This window comes from Ammodytes marinus, assembly GCF_949987685.1.
Source record: "Ammodytes marinus genome assembly, chromosome: 10".
NCBI classification, from domain to species: domain Eukaryota; kingdom Metazoa; phylum Chordata; class Actinopteri; order Uranoscopiformes; family Ammodytidae; genus Ammodytes; species Ammodytes marinus.
The window spans coordinates 15,066,467-15,094,108 of NC_137214.1; the positions used below are offsets into that span (position 1 = coordinate 15,066,467).

Below are 27,642 nucleotides of genomic sequence, written 5' to 3' on the forward strand. Positions count from 1 at the left end.
ACAGGCGCAATAGAGAATGCACATACACACAGACAGAAACACAGGGCTTTTCACAGGATCTACGTGCAGAATTCCCCTTAGACACGTATACAGACTGAGACAGCATGACTTAATGGAAGCAAATCTGGCCACACCAGTGTGACCTAGTGCATGCCTTTGCATCTGCTTGCCTATACTCATACAGAAAACGGGATGGATATGCGGTGAACGGGGGGGGGGGGGGGCATGATAACCGACCTTTTGACTTGGTACATACAGTAGTTAGTAGACTGCCTGCTTGCCTTGCTATCCCACACGCTGTCAAACCTCTAGCGGCCCGACCATCACCTCATTCAAATGCGGCAGCTCATGCTTCTGTGCCCTGCTCAAAGCTTGCCATAACAGTGATTTTGAACATTGAACTGTTATTGTTTCCTTTTACCCTTCCCTTTGTGTTCGTTTGTCACTCTTCATTTCCACAACCAAGGGTATATTTAACACAACCCCACTGTTGTTGGTTGTCTTTAATTTGAGTTGTTTTGTGAGCTTGATGTTCTTTCTATCTTCTGCCTAACTTCTCTCTAACTCTCTTCTGTCCCCCTCTCTCCACTCTCTGTCAGTCTACGTGTTAATTGCAACTATTGCTGTTGCTATTGGTAGATTCCAGTCTTAATTTGCCTGTGTTTCTTCCCTGTGTTTTTGCTACCGTTGTTGTTGACTTTTATTTTCCGTGTTTGTGGTGAGCTTTCTAACCCCAGTTCATTCTGTTATGGCACCACCGCAGTCCAGGATGACGCTGCCCCAGGTACCCAGGAGTACATTATGTTACGGCAAGACTCCATCCACTCAGCGGATATAAGGAGTAAAGGGTCCCCCTTTCGTGCTAAGTGTCACGAAATCTTCTGCTGCCCTCTGAAGCAAGCCGTCAACAGAGAGAGCTCAGAGCCCGAAGGTTTGTACGCACCCCCTTTCCTTTCCTTTCCTTGCTTTGATTTGCTGATGCTCCTCGTACCCACACCCATCCCCCCTCCGCCTTTTCCCCCATCTTGTCTTTCCCTCTCTCTTTCATATTCTGTGTGAACTGATAGTTCTCCGCCCCTCCAAACTAAGCTTCCTTTCATTCCTGTTCCAATTTCTTAAAAGAGCATCTGGTGTGTTTCTGACCCGTTCTGTGTGTTTGTGCACGTAGGTGTGTGTGCGTATGTTTATGTTTATGTTTGTGTGTGTGTGTGTGTGCATGTGTGCGCGCGTGCGTGAGCGCTTCTATGTGCTTGCTTGCAGAGAACCCATAGAAGAGCATATTTCCCTGCCCCCCCCCTATCCCTGTCCGCTGTGGTGTGTTTGTATGAGTGTGTGTACGCATGTGTGTAGTATGGACACATCTAATGTTGGACTGAGGAACATAGCGTCTGTGGCTCCTGCTGTACTCCTCCCTTCCGCAAACCATTAACTCGGTCATTGCCACCCTGAGGCGCACGCACAGACAAAAACAAAGTGCAAAATAAAGGGGTTATAGATGGAGGCAGCTGCCGCCCCGATAACTTCAATGACTAGGCAATTTCAGTCTGGCTTCCCCTCCCGAACTGGCAACATAGAAATAACGAAGGTGAAACCCTTATCTTTTTCTGTACCTGAAGACTATATGTGGAATTGAAATGTAAATGTTACATATTCATGACTAAACAGTGGTATACTCAGTCATAGACTGCCAGTCAGCAATTCTTCCCCTCCTTCTTGTCCCCTGTGCTTCCTATATGCTTCTGTCTGTGGCTGGTGGCTGCAGCCTATACCTTATCAGTGCATTTATTCCTTCCGTTTCCCCCCTCCCTCCCTAACCTTGCATTCCCCCACTTATGTAAACCTTGTTTCACCTTTTCCCCTACATTTATTTCCTCTTCCTTCTTTAGTGCTTGCAGCAGCATGAGGAAATGTCTGCACTCTGTATTTGTTATCAGCCTTTGTACAGTTAGGACACGGTAGTAGAGCAAAACATTTAAGAATCCAAGCATGCTACCATATACCCTTCACCGTCCGGCACTCCCGTGGCCTTTGACTGCCTCATTTATCATACAACCATAAATAGAGTGCTAAGATTATAGAAATTGTTTTCCCTTGCAGACTTCCTGATAGGTAAGATATGAATGATCTCACTATTGATGTGTTTTCTGCAATGTGTTGCTGTGCCTTTTGTATCTGAATAAGGTTCAGGTCTGGTACAGTATTGTTACACTTGGATATTGGTTCACCTGTTGATGGGTGTCTGTCTAACCACTGAAGGACTCAAGCACATGCACATATCTGTGTGTGTGTGTGTGTGTGTGTGTGTGTGTGTGTGTGTGTGTGTGTGTGTGTGTGTGTGAGAGAGAGAAAGAGAAAGAGAGAGACAGAGAGAGAGAAGGGAGGGTGAGGGTGAGGGTGAGGGGGTTGGGAGTGATAAAGAGGTGCAATACTAGCAAAGGTCTGGCTAGAGAAGTACAGATGTATTATTCAGTTTGGCTGCAGCTCCAGTTGGACGTGACTGAATTAACAAAGGAAGGAGGGGAGACTACAGCTGTTACGTAAGCTGTTCGCGAGGACGTCGTTAATGTTGATGCCTGACGCCGATGGAAACTTTGTTAAACCTTGTGTGGAGCAGACACACAATAGACAGCTGTCTGCTAATGATCTTGCCCAAAGGTATACATATCAAATAACCATCCAAAATACTATGCTGAAAGATGGCAGATTCTGAAATATATTTGCTTAAACTTTGTTGAAAAGAAAAAGTATTTGATTTGACAGAGAAAATATTTATTTTGTTGAGATCTGAGCAGGAAAGTCAACCCTTTTCACATTGTTACCATGGCAACAACGGCTTTGTGCTGCACTTATTAATCATTTTTCATAGGTTATAGATTCTACAACACTCAGCTACATGTACATTGAATTTCTAAGTGGAAGTGAGAGTAGATGGCAGCACAGAGCGTTCACTATGGAAGAATGGTCTGTGTCCCTATATGCTCAGATTATATTAAATGCAAGGACGTTAGCAATACAATTATCCAACTGTGGGGTTGAAAATTGAACTGAAAGGCCATGTTTCTAAGGTTGTATTGATGTTTTGTGCAGTTGATACACTGGAGTGTGTCACTGACAGAGCTCTGAGCGCTACAAACATTCATTTAAAGCTCTTGCGAGGCTTTGACAGAGTATAATTTTCCATCCAAGTCTAATGCTTCTGATGCATATCCCAGCACTACACTGAGGTGGCTTATACAGAGAGCAGGATAGTGGTTTCACAAGTCACAGGAGATATGGTTGACAGAACAAGCCATCGGTCGCCCAGGGCCAGAGGTGGGTCGTAACGCGCTACATTTACTCCGTTACAAATACTTGAGTAACTTTTTGAATAAATTGTAATTTTAGGAGTAGTTTTATTGCAACATACTTTTACTTTTACTTGAGTAAATATTTGAAGAAAGAACGGTACTTTTACGCCGTTCCATTTGGCTACGTGACGATCGTTACCTTGTTTTTTTATATATTTTATTTATTACATGCGAGAGCTATTTCTATCATGATTTCTCTCCCCGGGGACGTCTTCAGCCAACATCTCTATCACGTGACTATTTCAACCAATAAAAACCACATTACAAAAGCTTGCCAATCAAATGCAGCCACTTCAGTCACATGACAAGTGTTGTCATGTTGTCATAGGGCTCAACAATGTCCGCGGACTTTTTTAAAGGCTGCGGTTCTGCACCGATGTTGTGTCCGTGGCCGTGCGATGTAGGTTAAACGCATATTTTACCGACTATCTGGGTGAGTCGAGAAAATGGAAGAAACCGCTGATCTCCCTGTAGCACTCACTTCGCATGCCCCAGTCTGGCTGTGTGAGAGTCTGTGAGTGGTCTCTTTGTTCAGCCACTCTGTAGTTTCATAGGCTACGTTAAGTGAGTGTGCCAGCAGGTTTTGATGTGTAACGAAGTTTAATTTTGTGTTTTATATTTTTGGGGCTAAACACAACCTAGATAATTTTCTCAGGGCCAGTGACATATTGTAGGAATTTGTTTTAAAATGTGTATGTGCAAAACAATTGCAACAGTGTTATAAGTGTATTGGTTTTAATTAATATAATTTTGGACAAGCCTAATTTATTATCATTTTATTTGAAGGGTGATGTATTTAATTTGGCAGATAATGAATGTATTATTGTTTGAGTTCAAGGGTTATTAATTTGATTTTTAAAAACCTTATTTATTGTTTTATTTAAAATTATGTTATTTAACATATCTTTATTTGAACATTGTTGTTTTATATTATGTTCGTGTCTATTCTGTACCGTTTGTGTTACTCTGTATATTTCAAAAATAAATCTGGAGTAATTCAGTAGGCCTACTTGTACTCTTGAGTACTTGAGTAGTCTTTTCACTGCATACTTTTTTACTCTTACTCGAGTAATAATTTTTATAACTACTTTTACTTCTACTTGAGTAGTTATAATCTTAAAGTAACTTACTTTTACTTGAGTAAATTTTTTGGCTACTCTGCCCACCTCTGCCCAGGGCTTGGACAGTAGCACCCCAGGAGGATGAGTTTGAATCATATCAGTTCATCCATGCACACCAGGGAACGTATCTTCAGTAACCCATGGCTACGTGTGTGTGTGTGTGTGTGTGTGTGTGTGCACCCGAAATGTGTAGATAGAACAACTGATAGATGTAGTACTTTCCATTTGATATAATTACATCTGACGCGGTGGAAAAGATACAGCACCGCCATTCTACATCACCTGCTAATAGGTTCATCACTTTAGAGCTGCAGGGAGCATCAGAACACAGAGACACAAGAGCACCTGACCTGCTACCTCCATCTTTAGGCTAGTGCGTGCTTCCTGCCTGTCAGTTCCTTCTCTCTCTCGAATTCCTTTTCATTCTCAAATCCCTCTCTCTGGTGTCCCCTCTCGCCCCCCCCCCCCCCCCCCCCCCGCGCCTCTGTTTCTCTGTACAATGTTTCGCAACAGCATAAAAAAAAACAAAGCTGGTGCCCGAGGGGGCCGTTCTGGGTAAATATCCCATTCATAATTTAGACGACTACAAGACTTTGTATTTATAGTTCGAGGCTATGCAATATATACACAGACGGACAGATATCCATTAAGAGAGATAAACGTTGAGGTAAAATGTGGGAGTAGTTGATATGTTTTTCCTTTGTGTGAGATAAACTCAAGGAATGAGTGTTGAATTAAGAAGTGTTGCCTCATGTTAACTGGATTTACAAATGTTGAACTGCTTAGAAATTTGACTGCATTCAAGAAAAAGGCTGAAAAGACCACCACACGTTTACAGTACACAGCAGAGGGACAGTTACAGCTTGAAGGGATAAATTCATAACTTTTTAAGTCATAAAATTATTGTGGGTAGCTTCCAGACTCAAATTTTTTTTAAATACTGGTCGTGCCCTGGTGTGTAATTTTGTGTTTCCGCCGACAGTGTTTGGTTGTTGTGTTGTGCTGTAATGGAAGGATAATAACTGAAAAGGATTTGGTTGCCTCAGAGGGCTGATGCCTCATATTAGTCTCAAATAAACTTGTAGGACCGCATTTCGTCCCCAATCACTCACATTGAAAGCCCTTCAGAAATGGACCTCTTAAAATTCCTCCACTGTAAGCACTGCAAAAATGCTTACAGCAAGCAAAAACCGCTTGCACGTACATATGGACCCTTGACTATTGCTTTAAGAAACACGCCTTGACAAACTGTGAACCTATCCTTAAAAGGACCCCGGTAGAGGTTTTGCGTTTCTGTTCACTTTTCGCTATTGCTTGCATATATTCGTAATTTGCTCGAGACTGGTAATCCACCTTTATTACTTTATGATGTTGTTTTTTTATGGTAATGGAAGTTGTGAGAAAGGACTGGACGATTGGCACAGCAGGAAATAGCATGTACATTTTGAGGAGTAGTGGTTCAACTATACAAGCATAACTAGGTCCATATGAAGGTTTGTTTAAAATTAGCTACATCAACTTGAGGTAATCACAGCCATCAGTTAAGCTATTAGAGTGTTAACCAACTGTCAGCTCTGGGGTGCACTCTCTTAAGCAATGTAATGACATCAGTAATGTGATAAGTCTCTCACACAGACAGAATGAGGTCCAGCACCTTGTGTTGCTCAACATTCAGGCCACTCTCGCTATCGTCTCTTTCGGCCCTATTGACAGAATAACTCATCTGCTGCCCACTCAGCCGAGAAAATATAATCAGCAGTATGGGAATGAATGAGGGATGGTTAGCGGTCCTTTCCCATTTCCCACACCCAGTGTAGAATGCATGGCGGTGATGATTCACCACAAAGTCGACACGACGCAATTACATTTCACGGGGGCCAGTGTTGCTCCTTATAGCAGAGTATCCAATTGCAGTAATTCACAGAGTCCCGAACGCCACGGCAATGTTGACAAGAGACAAACACGTGGCCTCAGGATGCACTCTTGCTTCGATAGCAGCTTGTTTAATTGTCTCGCTTTCCCTCGCACGAAAAAACAAGTCAATGTATAAATAGACGATGCATGAATAAATAATCCGTATGATAATGTAATTGGCTGCCTGGGGAGAGTAAAGGCTGTGCAGGAGAGTGTCAATGTCACACAAGCACTGGAAGTTCTGCTCTGCTTATCTGACCTCTCCGGTTGCCTGGTGAAATCATAAGTGATTTTTGATTTTTTTGCATAAAGTTTGCATAAAGCATAAACTCATAAAGTTTAAGCATGTACCTTGGCTTTTATACAAATGGACAGTTATAGCACGCGTGAAAAATGAGCTGTAATTCTTTTGAACAGCTTATGAAGACAATATTGACACAATAGCTATGTCAAATAATCCCTCATTTATGAATGAGTGGTGTTTTATTAGCCCAGTTTACATTGCAAGTTAAATTTGAGCCTTTTCTTAAGCAGAACGTGACACCAACAAAATGTGAATTAGAAGAGGTTAGAGTACGTGTTCCATTGGCGTGGTGTATAATCTCCACCCTCGCATGCAATTTTCCTTCATTTGTATCTGCCCAAGTGAGCATGCACTTTTAACATACAGTAGGAAATGTTTGACTTACTTATTGCCTCAGGTTCAGGCAGAAATGCTGATGCCGTGTTCATTTCAGTCTTGTCTGGGGCTTAAACTACAGGCATTAACAAACAGCTGGAGTGGGCGTGTGCATGGCAAAATTAATGAGAAACTGCTCTGGGGACAGGCAAGACAAAGTGAGGCAGAGTAAAGTTGCCAGGCCTATGACATTCCATCATTGTCTATTTAATAAGCACTTCTTCTCCCTTACGCCTCCGCATCCCAGTTCCTCTCCTCAGGTCCTCTGGCACATTCAGCAGCAGCTGCATAGCATAGAATAAAGGATTCTGTTCAGCAATACAGTGAATTGGTTTGTTATGAATGACTGTGTTATGAATGTTCATTCTAAATGTGCACTGTGCCAGCCACAGCATGAACACTATCTTTAACCAATCACAACTGTGAATGCAAAGGCCTTAATTTGGCAAAGTATCTGCTTTTGTCGCAACTTATTTTGAAACTTTTACACCATTAGCATTTAGCGGTAATCATCCAGTGGAAGGTTTTTATCTCAAAAGTTCCATGTCTAATGAATCAGAATGTATTATATGAAGTATTTTTTTATATTGCAAGCTTTAAGGGCTAACTTTTATTTATTGTAACATTGGTCTGCTGTTACTTTACTGAGAAATAATTCATAGCTTATCTATTTTATACCAAGAGTACACAAAGATGCAGGTGCACTACAGTAGCAAAATGCTCTTTTATATTCCACATAGCTACATGCAGCATGTGTATTTATCCTCCATTTCCACAATAGCAGTGGTACACTGGATTCAAACTTGCCCCATCACTCGCGCTGCTTCACTCAATTATGACAAACCTTCACAGCTTGACACTAAAGTCACAGTGTACTGTATGCGACGGATGACGGATATGCTTGTGGTTGTTTGTTCATATTCAGTAGAATTTCTGTTGAACCACGGGCCGGCTCAAAAGTAGAGGTACGCAGGCACAAACAGTAGAGCAGTCAGGTTATAGCAACTGTGACACAAGCAGGGTGTAAGTTTTCCCCAGAGTAAACACGCGTTAAGCTTTTTAATTGGGGCAATGAGGCGAACTGCTGAGTCGGCACCACAGTAATGGGCTGTTGCCAGCTGCCAGGATGGAGATTACAGATACACACACAAATTAGTGTCACTTATTTGGCAGAAGAAGAAGAAGCTTAGTAGAGTTCATAAATTAACATTGATCACAAACTGAATGCTATTTTTGAGTAGTTGAGGGTTCTATAGTAAAAATCCATAGAATTCACATGTTAGGACATGCAGCCCTTATCTCTATTCACTTTAAACAGCACAGTTCAGACAGTGGCACTGAATAACACAACTGAACAGAAAGTTTTGATCTGTACTTTTTTTTGTTTGTGGGTAATCCTGGGTGCTTGCGGGGTTATTTAAGGACCATGCCTGTTTTATCTCAAGGAGCACCAAGTTATGTGCCAGTCTAAAGCCGGGGCTTATAGTGGCCACAGGATTCATACGGGTACTCAATTTGTCACACCATGTCGCCTGCCAGCCCCGGGAAAAAAACTTGTCTCTTCAAGGGAGCAGAAGAGTTGTACCGTCCTTCACATACAGAGGATATACTGTATAGTGATATTGGCAAGCTTTTTTTTAAAGTTGGTTAGTCAAAAATGAGATCAGATTCAGAACAAAAAGCTGTGTTAAATGCTGTGCCAGCCGGGGGGTCTTTCTTCCTCCCCAGTCTCTCTTGCTTGGATGTACTTGTGTGCGCTGCACTTGAGAAAGATTGTTTGTTTACTTCCTTCTCAGTGGTGGTTAAATGTCAGGAAATTGTCCAGGGTATTCCTAAACTGCCTTATCCAATTTAATTCCGACTCAGTGATCTGTGTGATCCCTTCCACAAGTTAAGAACAGCAGCTTCTGTAAAAGAAAACAACAACAAAAACAACAAACAGCTAGATATATAATGTATATTGAATACTTTTGCTTAAAGGATAGTTTGCCTCACCCCTGATCTGTTTGCCTGACCTTACTTCTCCAAAGATTTGTACATCTGAGTGAGTGAGTTGTAATATAATATGTGCATGTATATGCCATGGCTCATAAACTCAGACCTCTTACACTCGCTACAATTAAGAATTAAGAGTTTGCAAGTATCATCACATCGAATCATCCCAAAAAAATGTTTTCTTTGAAATCAAATCAAATCTATGTCAGAAAAGATAGGTACCAAACAGGAAAAGCTCCTATTTAATGACAGCACTTAATATTTAAATGCAGAGCGGTCTCCTCGGACATTAAATCATATTCTGTCCACCATGAATAGCCCGGTGTGATTGCTCAAGGTCCTTGTAAATGTATGTGCCAGGGCAATGGATGGGATGGACATAAATAATGCATACTGTTAATGAAATGGTAATTCTTCAACTGTCAAAGAGTGTGCTCTCCAAGTTGGCAGTCCCCCCTCCCTAGGTCGTACATTGCCCCTCCATTACCCTCTGCAGGTGTTTGTCAAATGTGCCCCCATGTAAGTAACTGGATTGGCCTCAATGACGTGCCTTTAACCTCCAACAAGCTGCGACTCCTGTGTCGTACAGTGTTGTTATTACAAGCGACTCAGTCAGGTGTCTTGCATCAGTATGCTGTGAACATGAGGCCCGCGAGTCATTATCTTAGTACCCAAATCTAATTTTACAGCGCGCATACGAGCGCCCAAGCGGGACAGGGCGACTCAGTGAACTGATTATACAACATAGAGGTGTTGCATTTGTGTGGCTACGCTGAACCTCGGCTGTCAGGCGCGGGTGAGACACGGCATGGATGCATGCACACATACTAACACATACAAACACACATGCACAGGACTGCAGCAATTAAGGCAGACTACGCAAACTTCAACCACTCCTCAGTCAACCATACATTGTCCAAACCTGGCAAAGCCCACAGAACCCCCCACCCACCCAAAAAAACAAAGTGCTCCAAAAAGCTTCTTCCTGGTTTCAGTGCCTTTTCTCATCTCATTTTCCCTTTTTTTACTCTGTGTGTGTGTGTGTGTGTGTGTGTTTGTGTGTGTGTGCGTGCATGCGCGCTTGTGTGTGCTCTCCGGGATGTACGGCCTTATGGCAGCCATTAGTGTTAGCTTGCTAATCCACTGGCTGGAGAGATAATTAGACTTTGCACATCTCATCAGGCCCTGCCAGCATCCATTGACAGCTGTCTCTCTTTTCCTCCCTCTCTCTCGCTCTCTCTCTCACACTCACACTCACACACACACACAAACACACACACACACACACACACACACACACACACACACACACACACACACACACACACACACACACACACACACACACACACACACACACACACAGTGTTTGTTAAAATAGGTCAGAGTGCTAAGATGTGAACTAAAATAAAGGGAAAGCGGGATGTAACAGGCTTCAGAATCATGTTCAGTATGACATAATGGATAGCAATCAGCATTACAGATGATCACATGTAAACCAGTATAGCAACAGGCCAGGGTCACTCAGCCTCCCATCCCTAATCTGTGTCTTCTTATTGTCAAAGCACTCGTTAATATGTCCTAATCTCTTCATGTTATCGCCTCGGTTGCAAACACTCAGGCCCATGATGATGGTGGGTATCACTGGCTATGCCTAGACATTCAAGAAGGGTTATTTTCCTACCGTCTCTCTGGTACAAATCTGATCCAGCAGTGCTGAGACAAACCTATTCTGACTTGTTGAATGTCTGTGAATGTTTTTGGCGGCTACTTTTGTAAACTGCCACAGCTTCGGACACTGAAATACCACAGCAGCTGTGCTGCTTTGGGAACTTAGCCCTCGTAATATGATATGGACTCCAGTCATTTGCCCTGATCCTTCAATCGGTAGCAGAGGGCTCAGTGCAATCATTGAATTCTGTTAAAGCATGACCTCTGACTTATTGTACAACACATGGATCAAACTGGTTGTAGTGGAGAGAAGGAGAGACATTGTGTAACTATTCCCCCATCACATTAAACTTTTTATTCCACAGTAGCAAGTTCTTATTCTTTCGTCAAGTAATAGTAAGGATTTATGAGGTTGTTGAATTTCCCTAATGTGTGATTTCAAAACCCTTAAAGACCAGCTGGTTGCCCACGTCACTTGTTAATTTTGTTTAAGAATGTCCACCTGATTCAGTCCATACTGAATTATACTTCATAATAATTCAAAACTACCACCAAACACACAAATTCTATCTTTTTAGAATGTATGAATTAACAATCGTTTGCATTAGGCAGTAATAGAATCCATTAGGTCTGGGTGACAACTGTAGACAACTGTTCTCCGTGCACATCCATATACACACCCACATACATACGCATGTACTGCAGCAAGGAATATGCTGTGTTGCATATGGATTTCTTTGGATCCCTCTTCATAATTTTTAATGGGTTGATAAATACAGCAGGATTTAAGAATGCATCAATGCATTGCACACAGTTAATTCCTTTTTAACTGTTTAAAGTTCAAACCAAAGGAAGAATAAATACAAGATGCTGCACTGGTTTTGAGAAAAGTATGATTTCTGATTTGAGGAATCACCTAGCCACAGTGGGAGGTGTAAACATAACACTAAATGGTCAATCGTCTTGCAATATAGTGTGCGTTTGCCAACAACTGTAAGACGGATAGATTTCTTGCTTAACTTATCGGACAGTATTTTAACTATTTTTCTTTTGATCTCCATTTGTCATGATTATACACTGGGTTCGATTTCAAAAAGCATACCGAAGCTCGTGAATGAAATACTGCTCTGCAGCTGACTCTCGGCTATCAAACGTCAACATCATCTTGAATGTGGAGCATGCAAATGCCACTTGAATTTACCACTCAACCTATTCAAAATAATCTACACTTTTCATTGCATTTCCACACAATGACACCATAACTAACAAAAAGGCAATATGACCATCTAATGGGCTCCACTGTCATTTCAACTGAACATGAGGTCCATTATAAGCAAAAATGAGTGCCAGCTAAACATGATTTGCCTACTCAAATTCTGTCATTTTCGTCATGAGCATTTTATTAGTTCATAACACTTGTTTACACAAGCAAATGGCCTGACTGAATGGCCTGAAGTGTGTATACTGACACTCAAAATGATTATATGACAATAATTAAGTAGTAGCTTGACATTAGCACCAACACTGAACTCTTGCTCTGTCTTTGAGTATGTGTTAATATCTGTGAGGCCTTTAGTTTAGTTTGTCACAAAGTCGTTTTATTAAAGTCATTAAAAAAACACTATCAACAAACACAGTACTGTGGTTACCAGTATATTTGCCAAGCATTTTAGCTAGTGGCATGGCATGGGGTTCATTTTGTAGCATGATGTAGTGTTGGCAAAGGGATAAGATTACATTTTATTAAGCTTCATTATGCTTTTACAAGTCCAGGGCATTTTTTGTAATAGTGTTGCATTTTCATATTACACGCCTACTATGGACCACAGAGAGCGATTACTGCTTCACTGCTGTGCTCTGGCCTACTTTTTGGCCATACCTCTGTTGGGCTCTATATCAGCTGTGCACAGCTCCTCCCACCTGTTATATTCCGCACACTGGTCCCCTACCATCCATCCATTGTCATTATGTTCTCATTGATTTTGTCTGTGTGCTGACTTCGCCCAACAAGCACGGGGACTGAAAGTGAAAAGTGGGATCGGGATTCGCTGTGGTGGGTAGAGAACATGACCTATTTACCCGCCCACTCTCACCAGTTGAGTCATGCCTCCTGTCGTGTCATTTCCAGCTCAGACGATCGGTTTCAGCGAACGCGTTGGGCTTTTAAGTGTACTGAAATAAGCCGTTCCGATCTGAGCTGTGCAATCATATTGGCATGTTTACCTATATAGTCATGAAAAGATCTGAAAGTGTCTAATCATTTTAATAGGGCCCGACCGATATGGATTTTTGGGTGCCGATGCCGATTGTTTTCTGAGAAAAATTACGATAACGATTTTTTTGAACCCTTAAATATATATAAATACTTGTTACTGTCAATGGGTGTACACACAGCAAAATCGGCAGTGTTAATTCAACACCTATAGAGTTAAATTCAACACTTTGAAAGTGTGTATATAGGTCCACACCAGATCGAGTAAAAATAACACTTTTAAAAGTGTTAAATACTTTACACTGTGATTGAGTTGAATCAACTCTCTCGATAGTTGAAATTTAACACTGGTCAACACTCACCAGGGTTAAATTTACACAACACTAGTGTGCAGTGTTAAAATCTAACACCCATCAGTGTATTATTTTTTAACACTGAATAGAGTTGCTCCCATTTAACACCACATCAGATTTAAAATTTAACTCGATATCTAACCCTCTAAAGAGTTGATTTATATATTTTTAAAAACACTGTGGGGAGTTATAATCCCTAATGCTATACATGGTCAAATATTTAGCTTATATTATTACTTCTAAATCATATTCCTACAGTACGGTATTATTATAAGGAAGAAAAAGACAATGCAAAAAGTTTGTATTTCAAAATAAATTGTATTTTCAAGTACACCATTTAACACAGCATTGGCTTTAACATGTTTCACAGCTGCCAGCCTCAATAGCACAGGTCACAATATGGCAATATGTACATTTTTTCATCCATCTCATTAGAGTACTGTTTCTCCCAGGGTCACACAATATGGCAATGTGGCACAATGTATACTTTTTCATCCATCCCATTAGAAAACTGTTTATCATAGGGTCTATAATAAATTAACTTATCAACAGAAATAACAGAAAATTAATCATTCCTCTCCTGGATACAGTAGGCATTAAGGTGCTCATCACAATAAAGAGTATCAACTGTGCCAGTCAAAATGAAAGCTTGATCGTCATTTATAATGATACGGTTGATCTTTCCAAAAACAGGCATTTCTATATTTGTTGAAATACAAACAAACATACTAGTTTGATACTCAGTTCCATAGTTCTTCACCCACTTGGTAGTTGACACATCAGAGTATGCATTCAAGTTTAACATTGCAAGTAAAGTCTCACCACCTTCCAAATTATCAATTGTTTCCTTCCTTACTGGACCAAACTCAAACCTCTGAAAATTAAAATTCTCCCAGTGATAAGCTAACTGTCTCTGGTGTTGTTTTACCAATGCTTTTGTGATATTTTTGAAATTCTTGACAGATCTTTTAAAGAAGTTATGTTTGGCTTCAAACCTCATACACCATACATGAAGGAGTGGGCCTATTTTACGAATACACCTGGGGTAATGTATCATAAAATGATGCTTCGGAAATAAGTCTTCTCTCAGGAAACAAAGATTTGAACAGCTTGTGATGATCATTAATTAAATGCTTCAGATAATATGTCATACCGTTAGTAACAACTGGTGAAAACACTATATTCACAATTTGAATCAAGAGGAGGAGCAAGTTCCAAAAACTGTTATTTCTTTGACCCTACCATTGCTTGGACAGTGCTCTCAGCAACACCCGATGATTGCAACTGTGCTACAACAGAACCACACGTTTAACAAATGATGCTTATCAACAGAGACCTGGGTGGCTACTGGAGTTACTGTACAGACTGAATGAGAAGTTGAAGGCACATCATCTTCTATGTGCATGTCCACATTGTCAGTAGTATTTGTTGAAACAGTGTCCCGGTGCAAACGAATAAGGTGTTTCTTGAACCCTGAATAAGTGCAAAATAATGAAGAACACCCCGGCTGTCCACATTTCAAACGTAACGTCTTTCCTGGATATAATCCATGGTGAAATCTCAAATGCTGACAAAGCAATACAGAACTTCTGTGGTGTACCTTACAGATAAAACAAATCAACATATTTGCACCCAAGGATGTGTATCACCTCAAATCTGTGTATTCAGCAGTCTTGCTCTGAGCTCCTTCACACGGGGAGTTTCCTTGGTACTTCCCACATCAATGTTGAACACAGTGGTTTGGATGAAGGTATAGAAGCTGTTGAGGGATTCATGGTAGTTCACGCTGAAGATGAAGTGTGCCTTGAAGAGTTCATCGAAAGCTGCCAGGGATGTCTGCGCCTTGCATGGGATGGCCTTGTGGTCAACAATGACATAGAATCTTTGGATGATGTTCTTCTGTTCACCGACACACAGGAGGAAAGGCTGTCCTGGTTCCAAACTCCCAAGGAAGGTCTCAACACTGACTCCAATCTGCAAAAACAAAGAGGAACAAGGAAACATTTTAATGACCTGCTACATTGCTAAAAACATATGCAGCCCATGCACAAGTGGCACAGAAGAACTTAAACATTGCTTACCGTCAGATATCTCACAAGATGTTCGACAGCTTGATATGAGCTTATTCTAGGACCCTTCTTGTGTCCTTTTGCAGTGGGGGGAAGTAGGTGAAGCAGCAGTAGTATGCTTGACAGGTCACTGTCCCAGTCTAGGGGGAAAGCAGAAGAAAGTAGAAGATTGTCAGAAAGATTTAAATCTGAAAACAATCTTAAATAAAACCAGATTATGCAAAATACATAATTTGGAGCATTCAGGTAAGTAATTAAATGTTTTAAAAGAGATAATGAACCATGCTTACCAGACCCATCGGAGCTTTGATTTCCAGACAAGAGGTCTTTGACAAACTCTTTAGAATTCTTGGAGTCTGCCAGGATCCTAGGTTTGAAGTAGGTGGGCCATTTTGCCAAAAATCTGCCAGAAGCATCCTCTCCAAACATCATGGTGAAGTCTTTGTCAATCTACAGAAGAAACACTTTAAGTCCTTGCAACCTCTCATAGACATAGGAAACCATCCACAAACTAAATGTCAGTATTTTTACGCTTGTTTAAATAAAAGTGTAATCCTCCAGTTATCATTGTTCACTTTAAAATGAATTAAACAATGGTATGTCTTTCCTACCAAGCCAGGGCTATCGAGGAAACGTGGGAAAACATCCAGGACTGTGGAGGAGTTTTGATGGTCTCGAACCAGTTTCTGGCGGTATTGAAAGGTTGCCCTCATCTTCTCTTTGACAATTGTTGCATCAGTCGTGTGCTTCAATAAAGAAATCGCCTCGCGGCATTCCTCGCCAAACAGTTGCTTGTCAGTTAGTAGAAAATCCCTCTTGCTCTTTGGACCATCTTGATATGTAGCGGTGGTTGAGCATCTCCGGGACTGGACTGCAGAGCTGCGTTGGACTGTCTTTATCCTCCATGCCAAATAGCCAGACCCGCTGTCTGCATCATAGTAGTGCTCCTGTAAAATCCCAAAAGAACAAAGATAAACATAACTGATGTATCACAGCATTACAGGGCAAATTCAGAATAACCTCCCTATATCAATTTATCATACGCCATTGATTTACAAATTTACATATCCATTTTTTGAGTAAGGATCCTTGAGGTACGGAAAAAGAGTAATGATGCCAAGAGCATATTTAGTTCGCACATAGGTTGGTGGGAGCCTCCTTTAAAAGAAGAAAATATATAATTTTTCAAGCTTTAAATTAGTAGTTAAGTATTGAATCAGTGTTAGTGTCATTATAATTAATCAAAATATCTTAAATGTCAAACTAAAATAAGAATATGAGAGAACAAAGCACATTAAAGCAGAGGTTAAACTCAAAAGTAGACTTTCAATACAAACAAATGATGTGTGTAATCATGTCAACTGTTAGTCCTGTGCTTATTTCTTTTTGATACCATGTCCTTTTGTTTACAGCTCCCTTTTGTTACTATCTCACTGATCATATTTACGCCCGTCAGTCCTGCGATTGAACTACCAGCTATTAACAACCTCTAACATGCAGTTTTATTTGTTCAGGGATGTGTTCCCATTGAATACGTTTTGCTGTAGAGATTACTTTTTGTAATATTTTGCTTCAGTTTTATTTTCTATCACAATGTTTTTGTTTGTTTGATTATTCTGACACAAATTTGTTTTGTACAGAAAAGCCAACTTTATTATATTACTGAAATAGGAGACCACAATAATTAAATACCTTTTAACTATGGAACAAGGTTATTTGAGGAAAACATCCCTTATTGTTTCTAAAATGTACACCTACATCCTCTATACATATATTATTTGTAGAGACATGATGAGCACTAGAGAGAACATGACATGCTTACCCATGAACTTCAACCATGTCAGCCACCAGTAGGTTTACCATCTGTCGCCGTGTACCTTCCGTCAATGTCTTTGTTTTGTTATATTCATGCAACACCTTTTCTCCCCCTGGCTTGGACTGAAGTATATCTCTCACCATCTAAAGACAAAGAAACAAATACATTTTAATTTTAACCTCCCCTGCAACAAGACCACAGTACAATGTCTATGATTAGTTAATACATAAAAAAAAAATTAATTTATATACCGCCTCTGCTGATTCCTGATCGGCGTGGGTCCTTTTCACTCCACTACCTTTCTCAAGAATGATTGTTGCATCAGATGAATCTGAAGGCACAGAGGATGAGGTGTCTGACACAAGCGACTCCGATGAAACATCTAATTGATCTTGATGAAGCACAACTGCAAGACAGTTAAAAGAAATACACACAACTGAATAAAAATATTGTTTGAGGCCCCCTAACAAATTATTTGGCTTTTCAGGTTAGTTGACTCAAACAAACATGCCTTCACAATACATACTATTACAGTACATCTGGTTAATGATCCTTATTTCTCCCTAACAAGACTAAATCTTACCTGTAGACTTTTCTGTAGAAACAATGATTGTAAGGTCCCCTGCTTGTAAAAGGTCCTCAAATACATCTGCATCCACCTCTGTCCCTGATTCATCTGTCAAGTATAACTCAGTCTGCAGAGGAAGACCTAACTTTCCTATTACTGAGAGAATATCAGATTTAGAAAAATGGTCCTTTGTATGCTTCTTTTATTGACACTTTTTTATCATTAATTATTAATCAATAATTAAATGGCTTTTAACTATGGAACAAGGGTCTATGACATGTACACAACTTACTCCTTGTTGTTTCTAAAATGGACACCAACAGTCTCAAAATATATTAGTAGAGAAATTAGTTTTTTCTTATTCTACATTTTAGATATATTACCAATTGCATTTTAACTTGTCCATAATACATGATTACAATTGGTCAGCATAATAAACAACAATTGATGGATGGGGCAATGTAACCGTATTAAAATCAAATCACATTATAGCATGAACTAACATTTTAGCAAATTATTAGTTTACACCAACAATCAGGGCTGTGTGAAAAAAGTAGTACCAACCTTTCTGAAGAAACGAGCTGAAGTCTGCATAGCCTTCTTCAGTCTCTGCCACCTTAACGTACTTCTGACTGCCACCAAATCTCACCTTGACCAACATTATGTCCTTAAAAACAAAGTACATTCATGAATAGTCCACACCTGTTTCAGTAAAATTTTCTTCTTTGTTGCCTTTATTATGCCACTGGGTAGCAACAGTCAATGTCGTTTTTCTAGCTTAGCCAGTAAACAGACTTGACTGTGCACACGCTAGCTTGTATGGCCACATGGCGGCCCTGCTAACAGTCCTCGATGCACGTATTCTCTAATTAGCATATTTATACATGGAAATTGATTAAATCACTAACCCAGTACATAACAATGTCAATAAACTCACTGTACATGTGTTTTTAAATACCTTGACTTCATAGTTTGAACAGAAAACAACTAAAGTGCAGAGAGCAGAGTGGAAACGTAGCTTACCGCGAGGAGTCCCGACCCAAAGAGGAAGTAAAGCTCACGGAAGCGCAACAAGTGCGGTAAAATAAAAGGCGCTCGATACTTAAGCGATAACCCCCATCATTTTCCTGTATGTAAAAGTATCTAACCTTTACATGAACCCCAATATACTTAATTAAACAATTTAATACAAACGTTCGGTCGACATATCAGCAAAAATAAGAAGAATATGGAGGAAATATGATAGCGGAAATCCTAACCAGCCACCTTCAAAATAAAGGTCTGAGCTACCAGAGTACATAATCCTTCCAAAATGTAGGTTACATGCCGGTTCGTAAACTAAATAATACAATAAATAAAGCGCAACGAGTCACAACATCACATTACTGTACTAAACTTATTGTTGAGGATAGTTTAAGTGGTCAGTGATACCAATCCAATACCATGGAGCCAAATAGGCCTACAGCATGAAGTGGCAAACAAGCATATAACTTGCTCTAAAACCAAATTGACTGTTGTGCGCATTGTTATTAAGCTTGGGTTGCCATGCCGAATCAGTGTGTTGCTTATACTTTTCTTAATAAGAAAAGGGGCCGTGTCCACCTAACGCCTTTCTCCGACCACACAAGCCTTTTTTCAATAGATTCCCAATGAGACGCGCTGCCTCACTGTATAATGTTACTGCCTTGTTAGCTAAGCATGGTTTGCTGATGCTAGCTAAACAATACTGATGGTTAACCTTAGCTTCTTGTAAAAAATAGTAATACACATGATTGGCTATACATTTGAATTAAATATACATATTTGCTTAGACATACTTACACATGGATGTTCCTAGCCACAGTTTGAGGGATGTCTGATCATTTTCCAGTCCAAAGAAAAGAGTGTCTGGCTAGACTCCCGCCTCTTTCAAACAACCACCAACGGTTTGACTTCTGAGTATATTTGAAATCAACACTGTAGAGTGTTTTGCAGAATATGAAATTTGACTCCCTGTATTAACACCAACTCTTTTAGAAGAATAACTCTCATGTAGTTAAATTACACTAAACCAGTGTTGAAACAACTCTATATGTTTTACACTCCACTCCAACACTGAATATCTAACACTTTGGATTTTGCTGTGCAGGAACTTTTTATTTATTGAAATATGCATTATCTAAAAAAAAATAAAGTGTGTCTCAAATATGTCTCAAGTGACATGACTCATTTTTAAACTCAGACATTAAGCATTTTATGTAACTGCACCCAACCCTCTGGAACTCCCTCCCTCCACACATCAGCATCTCAGACTAAATAAACTCATTCAAAAGTCAACTCAAAACTCACCTCTTTCAGAAAGCATAATTACACCGGACTCCACTCCAAACCTTATCTTTAATTTGTCTGTATTTTGTTTTCTTTTTCTATAAGTATGATTTTCTATATGTTTGATGTAAAGTGTCTTTGAATGACCTCCAATAAAGCACTATATAAATTCTATATAATAACTATTGTAATATCAACTACTATTAACGGTCAAGAGATGACCAATGACTCTGCTATTGGTGTCAGGGGGAACTGTCAAGTGTGAATCAATCCACACCTGCTGCTGCTGTTAATATGCTATAAGGCTACCTCCGGGGCAGCAATGCATCTCACTCAACATGATTGCTGGAATTTATAAAAAAATCGGCAAAAAATTGGCGGCCATTTTGCCGATGCCGCTTTTTCGGAGATGTGCTATAATCGGCCGATTAAATTGGCCGGCCGATATATCGGTCGGGCCCACATTTTAACCTTAAGTGACGTAGCAGGAGCTCTGTGGTAGCCAAGTGGTTACAGCTCATGACACTGAACACTGCTGGTTTCGATTCCAGATGCTAATCTATGTTGCATATTATTCTTACCTCTGTCTCCCCATATTTTGTGTCACTTCTCCAGCTATAGCTGTGCAATAAGAAAAGTGACATTATGCCAAAGATGTAATACTTCCCTGCTATTTAGTATAGTAGAACAAGATTTAGGATGTCCCAATTCTTGTGATGCAGCATGCTTGAGAATACCCGGATGCCCTACATCCAGTCGGAATTTTTGGTGTTGAAGTCAACATGCTTTTTGGGCGGTTCTGTCCCACAATCCAGTGCGCACCGGCAGTGATGTCACATCGACGGAGCCTCAGAGTGAAATCAACCGGCAGCAACGTGACAGATATATAAGCAAGATGCACGTTCAAAGTGCAATGATATGATGAAATAAATAAGTAAAAGTATGTCCCAATTGTATGCCTTCTGCATGCTAAGGAGATACTTGTTATATGATCAGTTGTAGTATCTAGAATAGAATAAAGAAACAGTATGCGAATTGGAACGCAGCCTTAGAACCTGTATATGACCTTTCATTACTTAATGTTTCGAGAACCATTCTCTTCCATGCAGCTTCTCTGTCGCTCAGATCTGAATTCAGATATAAATGTGACCTCACTGTGCCCTACTTGTCCACCAGGGGAATGAAACCCCCGATATTATCCTGGAGGAAATGCGTCAGTGGCAGGGGAAATCCAGAGTGTGCTACCGGACTAAAATGAGCTTCATTAATGTTCACACCCTGTATGCTGCGCTGAACATTTGACCTTGTTGCATAATATTCACAGTTATTCTCGAGGCCAGACAAGGGATGTGCCAGGGTTGTTCTGAGGACACAGACCTGGTTAATGTCCAAGATCGTGGTCTAAAATGACAAAAAAAAAATTGGATGGAAGCAAATGACAAACACCTCTACAGGTGTCGGGGTTTCTCCTCACCGAGTGAGCACGAGAGAGGAGAAATGTTTACTCTGCCGTTTCTCAAGCAGGACACCATGTTAGTAAAAGTTTTAATTTCAAGATGAGAAAAGTTTGTGCTTACATCATCATAATTAAGAAGTGCCCATCACCTAAAATAATAATTTGTCCAAAGTTAGCAACTCTTAAAAGTGGAGCAGGCATGACCTTGTATACTCTAGTGCTTGACTCAGAGTTTTCTTTAGTGTCTCGGTCAGTAAGAAGACATTTTAAGCTAGCTGCTGGTGTCTGGGATGATGCCTTTAATCTCACTCCATTCCCTTCTTTGATGTGTCATACTGGAGGGGATATGTAGGACAACATCCCTTCACTCACTGTATTCTGGGACTAAGACGGCTCTTGCCAGACAGGTTATAATTAGCATTGCGTTATTAATACAAACTTTCAGAAAGGCTGAGCTTCTTTGTTTTGGCTGCATCACACTTCCTTGATTTCTCTTTGATACCAGATGTCCCTCAATGTTGGGACAAGAGTCCATTTCCTGGGTGTGTTCTGGTAAGAGGAGGAGGGATGACTTGTAAGAGAATAACAGTGAATGTTGTTGTTTAGGGTCTTTTTAACTCCTAAATGCTATCTCTTGGTAGCTTTTCCACAATGATGGATATTGCCAAAGGGCTGCCATCGACTTACCATCTATGATTCACACAAGTGACAGTGTTCAGTCATCCATTTTGGCAAGGGAGGATCTCCCACACTTGATTTCCTCCTCCGGCTACCTCCTGTTTTGATGCTAGCAATGACAGATACTGGATGTTGGTCTGATAATAGGCATTTAGAGGCTCCTATTGGACTGGGCTGACTGGCTGCCTGTGGGTGCATGTGTTGTAATGCATGTGTGTGTGTGTGTGTGTGTGTGTGTGTGTGTGTGTGTGTGTGTGTGTGTGTGTGTGTGTGTGTGTGTGCTTGTTAAATATTGCATGTGTGTATACATCATGCTGTATGATCTTATCTTCCATTCACTCTGTTGGCTGAAAGTAATGCAGTATTATAGACTGTGCTGGAGCTAACCTAGAAACAGACATCATCTGCACCAAGCTGACGCACATTGCACAAATACCCATCCACGGACACACGCAGAAATTACATTTCAATTTCCATTAGTGGCCTAAACAAAACAGTAGCCTGCTGACATCATCCCACTGATGTTTCATAACCAGTCCCGAGTGTTAAATAAATCAGCCTCTTTTTCGTATTTCTGTGTCAGGCCAACTGACTACAGAGATCTCATACCAGTCTTTTTTTAGAGAGAATCAGATTCAGGTGCCAATCATCCAAATCTTTGTTTGAAGTACGAGAAGAAATATGTATTAGTTGGTTCGAGGACAAGGGAAATGGGGAGCTGCTGTGGCCAGTAGTTTTACACTCTTGTATGTGTCGGGGGAATGAGAGCACATGGCTCGTACAGCATTAGTCATGCCATGCGGGTTGCTGTCTGAACTCTGGCCATTTCGTACACGGTTTGGTGCCTATGATTGAGATTTCTCCACTTCATTACAGCCTTACACACACACACACACACACACACACACACACACACACACATTCAGAATACAGATACAAAGAACATAGAGGTCGTAGTGAAAGCCCCTAGTATGCTTCCAAGCTAAATGATGTACTGCACTTAACATGCAGTCAAATCAAGAAGTGGCAGCTTGTAGATTCAAGCTTGTGTACATATATTCACTAGTGTATTTGCTGTGTTTTATTCAGGGATTTTTGTTAAAAATGTATGCAAAGTCAGGATGCTCCGGTGGCGTAGTGGGTTGAGCGCGTACCAAATAGGCTCAGTCCTTGGTGCAGTGGTTGTGGGTTTGAATCCGACCTGTGGACCTTTACTGCATGTCATCCCCCCTGCCTTTCCCCATCTCACATTGTCCACTATCTACTTCAAACTGTCAAATAAAGACACCGAAAAAATATCTTGACATTTTTTTCTTATTCCAAGTACCTGCGAGGAACAAACAGCACATTTGAATTGTTCATTTCTAGTTGACAGCACAGGTTGAATTGAATAGGAACAATGTCACTCTCGTGATGACCATAACCTTTCTTTCACTTTATGACTCCTGTATTAGCTGTGAAGGTGCAGATTTCAAATAGACTTCTAAAGGGTGGATAATTATTCATCATCTATTTGGGTATCATTGTCAAGCAAACTTTAAAAAATAATCTGGCAGATGCTCAACTCCTGATATATTTTCAGTTCTATGATTCAGTGCCATATTTAGCTTTGTTGATGCATAAAATAGAATGTTGTTCCTTTTGCTTGAGCAACAAACTTATCTGCGCTTATCTAGTCTGTGTGAGAGAAAAACAATATGGCAGTGCTGATCAGTGGACAGATACTTTGAAGCCAGTTGTTATACAAAAGGTGAGTTAGGTTAGATGACAAACGCCAGGCATTCTGTCTGCACCTAATTGCTTTCAGTGTGATGGTGATAAAACTAGTGGTGGTTTAATGATGAGCAGACCAGACACACAACTCAGACATCCTCTTTGAAATACAGTATTTGATGTTTAAAAATATATATGTTTTATGGTAATGTCCCTGTGACTAACAATAAGGCAAATGTACCCTGTTAAGAAATGACATTGCTTGAAGGCAGAACTGTCTGACAGATAAAACACAGTTAATGACCCATCGTTAAGAAATGTAAGACTTACAGCTTATTTATTTTTTTACATGCTGTGACATACATTATAATCGTTCCTCAGTGACGCTGGGAGAAATAATGGGACTCGTGTCCTCCAGTTTCATTCTACAGACTCCTTTGCTTTCATGTCCTGAACAAAACCCTCCGGTTCCAAAGAGGTGGGATAGATCACACAGTCATTGCCATGATTCTCCCCGCCAGGCATTACTGAATTGTAGCCTCCCCTCCCCCCTCTCTACTGGAACCTTGAGTGATTGATGGTTTCTTGTTCGGTAATATCCAACCCCCATTCTCAGCACACTCACAAACACACACACGCACACACACACACACACACACACACACACACACACACACACACACACACACACACACACACACACACACACACACTCACACACTCACTCACACACACACACACACACACACACACACACACACACACACACATACACACACACACACACTCACACCCTTTTACGTATGTGCAGTCTCCATGGTAACGTGTGGTATCATCACTATGACACTGGCGTCCTAGCATGCTTGCTTGGTGCTGCTGCTATAGTGGATTTACTGTACCAGCACACGCACAAAGAGCAAACAGCCAGCACACCGCTGCCAAAGGGCTGCAGGCTTTGAGCAGCAACCCCCTTTGAGTTGATCAGAGACCATTCCTCTTCCCCCTGAAATACAGTATACTGTATATCATTTCTCACTTCATCCTCTCACTCCGTTCAAAGAGTGCTACTGCATTTTCAAATAGTATTATTAAGTGGGGCATTTAATATCTCAATATAATTAAGGGCACTTTGATAGTATGCAACTTTGCCCCCTGTAACACACCACGAGCAAGGTTAACCTCGCACTTTATTCCATGTTTGCCCTTGAATGGCACTTTACTCTGCAAATTTAAAAATTAATTAAACATTCAGTGTTATCATGACAGCCTGGGGTTATTAATAATAAGGGATAGGTTTAATTGTTTGGTTATATTTGATAATAGAAAAAGGTCAACACAGTGCTCAACCTTGGTAGCACACAGCACAGGCCTATCACCCACTTTTATGCTGGAGCCCTGCCCTCTAGTGGTCAGAGATGGCAAGGGCGGCAGGGTGCTGGAACCTTTTGTGTATGTGTGAAGTCATGCGCTCCATGCACAGTTTAGGTGTGTATACGCAAAACTGAATGGTGCTATGCTTTGGACATTGTTTGGGCCGTTACACTTTCTGCAGCACTTGTCGCCTTAAACACGTTTCAAATCTAAATTGTATCTTGTCCTGTTTATATCTCTGTTTGAGTATGATGCAAAAACAAACTAACAAAAAAGATTAAAGTATGTTCTGGATACAGTATTGTGTTTATATTATGATCACATAATGATAGAAGCTGACAGAACTATGCTTTCAGCGGTTCCCAGTTATTTTCACTCTCCTTTTTGTATGTGTGTGTGTGTGTGTGTGTGTGTGTGTGTGTGTGTGTGTCTGTGTGTGTCTCTGTGAAGGTGCCCTCGGGAGGCCACAGTAGACTGGCATTCTGGGGCACCACAGTAATGAATGTACCCACAAGCAACCAGAGCACATAAACCAGAGAGACAGGAAGGCAGTCTCTTTGAGTGTGTGTTTGTTTGTGTGTGTGTGAATGTCCTTGTGTCTTTCTGGGTTGTCTCATTTACAGCCTCTACAGTTGTGGGTTACAGAGGTCACTTGTGTCTGTTTTTATTTCTGCATTCGGATGGACCAAGACGCTGGTGCTTTAGCTCTTCTGCTGGGTTTGATTATCTGAGAGAATAGTTTATGAATGTTATGCTCATCAATGCCAAGCTTTCACTTGTGGTAGACTTTAAATGAGTCAAATATAGCTGTAGTTGGCAAAAGAAAAAGAAAATATAGGGACGAGAGCTATTCTTTCTTCAAAGACTTCTGAATGACTGTTTAAAATATGGTTCTCATTTTTACTTATCTCCCCCCCCAGTTCCATGTGTGTCATTGCATTTTCTATTTTGTAATTTTTTCCACCTTCATCATAGCTCACCCTTCTGCTCAGAAGGCACTAACAGCGCAATGGACATTATCAGGGCCTATACACATTTGCACTTTCTTTAGTATCATCTTAGGTGTTTGATTAGTGTCGCAGTGGTACAATGCAGCCCAACTCTTATCTCTGCTCTTCTAATAGTCAGTGATAAACACAGACATCCTCCTGAAGGGCCGCACTGTCCGCCTGAGTGATGGATGGCCCAGGTTTATCAGTGGCTGGGTGACTGAAACAAAACCCACAGTCTGCTTATGGTGCTATTCAGATCTGTGTTTGCTCATGGTAGAATTAGAGGTATCAGATAGTAGGCAGGCAGGGATACTCTATGCTGCAGTGTAAAACAAGGTTGTACAGAGGTTAGATATTTCCCAGATTGCAGTAGTAACACCATATACATACATATCAGATGAGAGTGCAAAACCACAGTATGCCTAATGTATGGCAACATCCTCAACTACTTGAAGGAAAGTGTTTTGCCCGTGCATTTTTCACGTATCTAAACAATGTCATATTCTTAACATTTCAATTTAGTGACACCCTGTATTAAAGCTTCCCTTTGACAGTAGTGTAGTTTGTAGTTTATTTCGATCACTGAAGGTAGATACATCAGTGATTCTTGAGAAGTGGGACAAAACAGGGTGCAATGTTGAAAAAATACAAACCCTATGTTTCGGCAAATTAAATTACATGTATGTATCAAACATATACTAAGCTACTGAGCTAAGCTTTGACACAACCTCACAGCTTTTGTTTTTTTTACCATCATTGGCCTATCACCACCGTCAGATATCAACTTCCTGTCTGACAGTGTTGACAAATTTAACGTTTCTTAAACATAACAAATGGAATTTATCTAGTAGCCATTTGGTTTTTCTGTTTATGTTAGGTGCCAATATGAACTACTTCAGGAAAATTAAATTATCAAAACATTTCAAGTAACTTCTTCAGAAATTGTAAGTCGGTGTTGACGTATCATGTTTGTGATGCAGGACTTTAAAGATTTGGAATGTAAAATATTCTAAAACTACACAACACTTATCAGAGCCTGTCTGACTCTAATGTACTCTGCTGAGGTAGACTTTGACAAGAGGTCCTTCAAAGTGACACCTGCCCCTTATTTCGCCTGATTTTATTACATTTTACATAATGAAATGTCTGACGGTGTTGACTTACAGTAAAGTGGTCCCACCAATTAAGATCCTTATAAAACATGAATGTGTTGTAGAAAAACTGTTTTTTATTGATATGAGGGATTATTTAGTGTTGCTTTTGATGAAAAAAAACTATTTTTAATCATTAAAGTACATTTTTAATAGGTTTTATTGCATATGAAAGATTGAAACCTTCTCTGAGGACACACTGTTTTGGACGTCATGAGAAGAAACAAGT

General features: G+C 40.4%; 2 protein-coding genes across 3 annotated transcripts in view; one reads left to right on the plus strand and one right to left on the minus strand.

Moving 5' to 3' along the window:
• fgf13a (fibroblast growth factor 13a) overlaps positions 1-27,642 on the plus strand; it is a gene marked incomplete at both ends in the record, with an annotated part of 100,436 nt that overhangs the window by 46,182 nt on the left and 26,612 nt on the right. The window contains one exon of one of the 2 annotated variants that reach the window (XM_080035814.1): positions 764-931. The exons of the other annotated variant lie outside the window; for it this stretch is intronic. Coding sequence (XP_079891940.1) covers positions 764-931 — 168 coding nt within the window. The remainder of the gene's footprint in view (positions 1-763; positions 932-27,642) is intronic. 2 annotated transcript variants of the gene reach the window in all.
• LOC307256729 (uncharacterized protein) lies at positions 14,324-18,774 on the minus strand. The gene is made up of 10 exons (XM_080035813.1): positions 18,769-18,774; positions 18,310-18,412; positions 17,761-17,901; positions 17,429-17,583; positions 17,184-17,320; positions 16,426-16,519; positions 15,973-16,308; positions 15,652-15,811; positions 15,374-15,501; positions 14,324-15,266 (listed from the first exon to the last, which is right to left on the minus strand). The coding sequence occupies exons 2-10, from the start codon at positions 18,404-18,406 to the stop codon at positions 14,943-14,945; spliced, it is 1,572 nt and encodes a 523-aa protein (XP_079891939.1). The 5' UTR covers positions 18,407-18,412; positions 18,769-18,774; the 3' UTR covers positions 14,324-14,942.